General features: G+C 38.7%; 1 protein-coding gene across 1 annotated transcript; it reads right to left on the reverse strand.

Annotated features, from left to right (window-relative positions):
* Window positions 1–3,289: 3,289 nt before the first annotated feature.
* Window positions 3,290–5,460, reverse strand: LOC121004703 (oocyte zinc finger protein XlCOF7.1-like). The gene is made up of 4 exons (XM_040437015.1): window positions 5,318–5,460; window positions 5,114–5,237; window positions 4,820–4,926; window positions 3,290–4,741 (listed from the first exon to the last, which is right to left on the reverse strand). The coding sequence occupies exons 1-4, from the start codon at window positions 5,393–5,395 to the stop codon at window positions 3,908–3,910; spliced, it is 1,143 nt and encodes a 380-aa protein (XP_040292949.1). The 5' UTR covers window positions 5,396–5,460; the 3' UTR covers window positions 3,290–3,907.
* Window positions 5,461–6,065: the final 605 nt, after the last annotated feature.

Below are 6,065 nucleotides of genomic sequence, written 5' to 3' on the forward strand. Positions count from 1 at the left end.
TTTACAAACTTTGTTAACCCTTTAGGTGTTCCACAAGAATTAATGGAAAATAGAGATAACATTTCAAAATTTCACTTTTTTGGCAGATTTTCCATTTTAATAATTTTTTTCCAATTACAAAGCAAGGGTTAACAGCCAAACAAAACTCAATATTTATGGCTCTGATTCTGTAGTTTACAGAAATACCCCATATGTGGTTGTAAACTGCTGTATGGGTACACGTCAGGGCGCAGAAGGAAAGGAATGCCATACGGTTTTTAGAAGGCAGATTTTGCTGGACTGGTTTTTTGACACCATGTCCCGTTTGAAGGGGGATGCACCCCTAGAGTAGAACTCCCTGATGCACCCCCAGAGTAGAACTCCAAAAAAGTGACCCCATTTTAGAAACGACGCGATAGGGTGGCATATGGTACATATGATTTTTGGTTGCTCTATATTACACTTTTTGTGAGGCAAAGTAACAAGAAATAGCTGTTTTGGCACCGTTTTTAATTTTTGTTATTTACAACATTCATCTGACAGGTTAGATCATGTGGTATTTTTATAGAGCAGGTTGTCATGGACGCGACAATACCAAATATTTTTTTGGGTGTTTGTTTCAGTTTTACATAACAAAGCATTTTTTTTTTAAATGATTTAGTGTCTCCACATTCTGAAAGCCATAGTTTTATTTATTTTTTGGCCGACTGTCTTGTGTAGGAGCTTGCTATTACACTTTTTATGATGTAAGGTGACAAAAAAAAATTACACCGTTTTTATTTTTTTACGGTATTCACCTGAGGGGTTAGGTCATGTGATATTTTTATAGAGCAGGTTATTACGGAAGCGGCGATACCTAATGTGTATATTTTTATTTATTTATATAAGTTTTACACAATAATATCATTTTTGAAAAAATTAAATAAAAAATCATGTTTTAGTGTCTCCATATTCTAAGAGCCATAGTTTTTATTAGATTATCTTAGGTAGGGTCTCATTTTTTGCGGGATGAGATGACGGTTTGATTGGCACTATTTTGATTCCACAAGAATTAAAGGAAAATGGAGATCAAATTTTTAAATTTCACTTTTTTGGCAGATTTTCCATTTTAATCAATTTTTTTCTTTAACACATCGATGGTTAACAGCCAAACAAAACTCAATATTTATTACCCAGATTCTGCGGTTTACAGAAACACCCCACATGTGGTCATAAACTGCTGTATGGGCACACGGCAGGGTGCAGAAGAAAAGGAACTCCACATGGTTTTTTGATGCCATGTCCCATTTGAAGCCCCCTGATGCACCCTTACAGTAGAAACTCCCAAGAAGTGATCCCATTTTGGAAACTAGGGGATAAGGTGGCAGTTTAATTGCTACTATTTTTGGGTACATATGATTTTTTGATCATTCATTACAACACTTTATGGGGCAAGGTGACCAAAAAATTGGTTGTTTTAGCACAGTTTCTATTTATTTATTTTTACAGCGTTCATCTGAGGGGTTCAGTCAAGTGACATTTTTATAGAGCAGATTGTTACGTACGTGGCGATACCTAATATGTATACTTTTTCTTATTTATTAAAGTTTTACACAATAATAGCATTTTTGAAGAAAGAAAATTATGTTTTAATGTGTCCATGTTCTGAGAGCTATAGTTTTTTTTATTTTTTGAGAGATTTTCTTATGTAGGAGCTCATTTTTTGCGGGATGAGGTGACGGTTTTATTGGTACCATTTTGTGGGACATATGCGTTTTTCATCACTTGGTGTTGCACCTTTTGTGATGTAAGGTGACAAAAATTGCTTGTTTTGACACCGTTTTTTTTTTTTTTTACGGTGTTCACCCGAGGGGTTAGGTCATGTGATATTTTTATAGAGCCGGTTTTTACGGACGTGGCAATACCTAATATGTATACTTTTTTTTATTTGTTTCACTTTAACACAATAATAGCATTTAAAAAAAAAAAAAAAATGATGTTTTAGTGTCTCCATGTTCTAAGAGCTATAGTTTTTTTTATTTTTTGAGAGATTTTCTTATGTAGGGGCTCATTTTTTGCGGGATGAGGTGACGGTTTTATTGGTACCATTTTTTTTTTTTACGGTGTTCACCCGAGGGGTTAGGTCATGTGATATTGTTATAGAGCTGGTTTTTACGGATGCGGCAATACCAAATATGTCTATTTTATTTTTTCTATTTTTAAATTTTTTTTTTATTTCTTACTTGGGGAATTTTTTTTTTTACATGTGAAACTTTTTTTCTATTTTATTTTTTCAACCCTTTTTTTTCACTTTTCGTCCCCCATAAGTTCATACGAGACCTCTGGGGGACATTTACTTCACTTTTTCTTTTTTTTTTCACTGTTGATTTCTCCTGTAACTGGGGCTGACATAGTAGCCCCAGTTACAGAAGAAATGCACCCCCCAGAGAGGCTGTACAGCATAATTCTGCGCTGTACAGTCTCAGAGCAGGGCTGATCGAGGTCTGTGAAAGACCTCACACAGCTCCTGCACTCTCCGGTCACGGCGGTCACATGACCGCCGGCCCGGAACAGGAAGCGGCATAGCGCTTCCTGCTCTGCATACACAGCGCTCGGTGAGCGCTGTGTATGCAGCGATCCAGAAGGCAGGGACACCTGGGCACTGTCCCTGCCTTCTCTCTGGGTTGCCCTGCTGTCACTGACCCGATCAGCAGCTGCACTTTCTGAACGGACGTTCTGGAACGTCCGTTCAGAAATAGAGAACCACCTCCCGGACGTTTATAGTCTATGGGCGGCCTGATCTGCAGTCATCATCTTATAGAGCAGGAGGAGCTGAGCAGATTGATATATAGTTTTATAGGAAAAGATTCAGTATAACTTATATTTCATTCATTTATATTCCTACTACTTCTGGGCTTTGAAGTCAAGGAGGTGGTCCTATCAGTGACTGACAGCTCTGTGTATACACAGTCATAGAATGAAGGCTGTCAGTCACAGATAGGACCCCCTCCCTGACTTCAAAGCCCAGAAGGAGCAGGAATATAAATGAATGAAATAATAAATAAATAAAAAGTAAAAAAAAAAAAATACTGAATTTATGAAAAAAATAAAAATAAAATACAACTTTGAAGGCGTTTTATTCAAAGAATAACTATACGTGAATCACTGAATAGTGATAGGGGAAGAAATGATTAGTAATGAAGTACTGAATGGTATACTCGTCTAGAGTATTAATTATTACATTAATATAGGTTGTGGATTAACAACATCTCATTATCAAATATGCTTTTTCTTCAACATCTGCTTATACTTCCGATTTATATCACTAGTTTCCCACTGTGGGGACAAACAAATTACCATTTTTGCCAAGGATTAAAGTGGTTATCAGGGTTCAGGGCTGAACCCAGATATAAGCTCCCCTTGTATGAGTGGAGCATCGGAGCATTGCCTTGCTCCGAAGCTTCCCTTGCTTTGCATCGTGCAGGGCAAAGTCTGTTTGTTGTGAGCGGGTGACGTACTGGGCTTCACATCTGTATGCTAGGCCTCCGCAAATGGGCGGTGTATAGTGCTGTTCTGGGCAGTTTAGAGGTGGATATCATTAGTACCTGATTCTAAAACCGCCCAGAACAGCGCTATACAGCAATTACCATTTGTAATGGATGGTGAAAATGTTAAAATGGCCTTCTCCACATGCTCTGCAACTTGAGCAAACAAATCAAAGAACAACCACCATTCCTTTCTACTATAAGGATGGGACATGGCAAACAAGAAAGGCATCCGTCTGTCTGGAAATTAGGCAGTGGATTGAAAATCTTAAAAAATCAGTGTAAAATATAAGTTCAAGGTAAAGCATATACGAAAACCATCTATATTCCCCAAAAGAGATGCAGTCATCAACATTTTGTATATTGCAGTAATGGAATAACTTGACTATGACACCTCAATAAATTCATGGAAATTGCTTCTGTAGGTGAATTTTTTGGTGTATGGCAAGATTTGCTCTTTGTGCAAACCGTCTCCCACATTCTGCACAAAAAAATGGCTTTTCTCCAGTGTGGACTCTTCTATGTCTATTAAGATCTGACTTGTGAGTGAAGCATTTTCTGCACTCAATACAATGGTGAGGCTTGACTCCTGTGTGGATTCTTTGGTGGTCAATGAGATAGGATTTATAAGCAAAACATTTCCCACAATCAGCACATGAAAACGGCTTCTCCCCTGTGTGAACTCTACGGTGATTGATGAGAATGGATTTATGAGCAAAGCACTTGCCACAGTCAAAACATGGAAAAGGTCTTTCTCCCGTGTGGATTCTCTTGTGATAAATAAGAGCGGACTTCTGGGTGAAACATTTCCCACACTCAGTACATAAAAATGGCCTCTCACCCGTGTGTACTCTAGAATGCCTGATAAGGTCAGCATTCTGGCTGAAAGTTTTGCAGCATTCAGTGCACTGGAAGGTTTTATAATTTCTTCTAACTGCACTGGATTTAAGAATGTCTGTCGTATTTGAACATTCCTCAGAATTAGAAGAGACTGACGGCAGATCTTGTTGCTTTAGATGAGTGATGGGACATTCTAGTGAATCTGCTACATTGTTCTCTTCTATTTTACAGTATTGAGGTAAATCAAGACATGTGTCCCATGTACCAATGCTGCTGTAGTGGCCATCCTTATTGATGTAAGTAGGAGTCGCTTCCTCCTTACAGAGGTGATCACTGATGATATATGTCTCCTCTTCTCGTTTTCTTACCTCAGCTTTAATATTAATCAAACCTTCATCCTGGGTAAACAGAAAAATAATGATGTCATGTATTAAAATGCAACAGATTCAGTGTATAACTTTGCAATATGTGGAAACCTCTGTTCCATGATGTTCCTGTAGGACATTGCGAATATCCTCTGGGCAGTCTTGGTAACATCGAGTACTGAGACATCTCTCTGCTGGAGTGGTTTCATTAGCTTCATCTGAAATATACAAAAAGTGACTCAATACATTGCTTTATACAGTAGGTGATGGTGTAATCAGGTTGTGTAACTCTCAGGACAAGACGCCCATGACCACCCATAATTCTGCAGTAAAACTGTGCGTCAAATGGTCATCAAGGGTGGGCATCCAGCCCTAAAAATATAATCAATGAAAGTTTATTCTCACCTGGTAATGTGAAGGGCTGGGTATCCTCCATCATGATGTCCTTGTAAAGATCCTTGTGCTCTTCTAAATATTCCCACTCCTCCATGGAGAGATAGACAGCAACATCCTGATATCTTATAGGAACCTGAGACATACAATGTTACAGTCACATATTAGACAGACACATCCCTTGGTGTTACTGTATAAAGTATCAGCAGCGCTCACCTCTCCTGTCAGCAGCTCAATGATTTTCCTGGTGAGCTCTAATATCTTCTGCTCATTGTCCATGATGGGGCTCTGCATTCCACTCCATCCTTGCAAGACAGATGGAGTTTTCAGATCACTAGATATCTTCCTTACTTCTGTGTAATGCTGGGTGTTAAGACATAATTAAATTTATAACATAAAAATTATTTAAAAGGGTTGTCCTACAACAGAAGAACATGTTTAATGGTTTGTAAAGGTAACCTACAGGAACTTTATACTTGTACACAACTTTCAAAACTTTGCTGATAGCCCAATTTCACCTTGGATCACATGATCAGAGTTTCTCCTGATACAGCCATGACAGACAAGGGGCTAAGCTGATGAACTGCGCAAGATAGCCATATCATACACATCACTAACACACAAGGAAAGGATGAAACTCCATGCCACCTTAGGCCCCTTGCACACGAATGAGTTCCAGGCATTGGACTCGCAGCGTGTGTCAGCGAGAGCACCCGTCCTGACCTCCCAGCACTGACGGATCAGCATTATATTGATTTAAGATGCTATGCAAACCTTAGAGGTCTGGAATTTATTGCTGTCAGTGTTATCCAATACATTCCAGACGCCTAAGGGTTACATAGCATCATACATCAATATAATGCTATGCGACCCCGTCAATGCTAGGAGGTCAGAATGGATGCTCTCAAGCTTCTTAAGCTGGAATGTCAGAGGGATTAAAGAGGCTAATAAAAGAAAGGCCATA

The sequence above is a fragment of the Bufo bufo genome, chromosome 6 (genome assembly GCF_905171765.1).
Source record: "Bufo bufo chromosome 6, aBufBuf1.1, whole genome shotgun sequence".
Classification (NCBI taxonomy): Eukaryota; Metazoa; Chordata; class Amphibia; order Anura; family Bufonidae; genus Bufo; species Bufo bufo.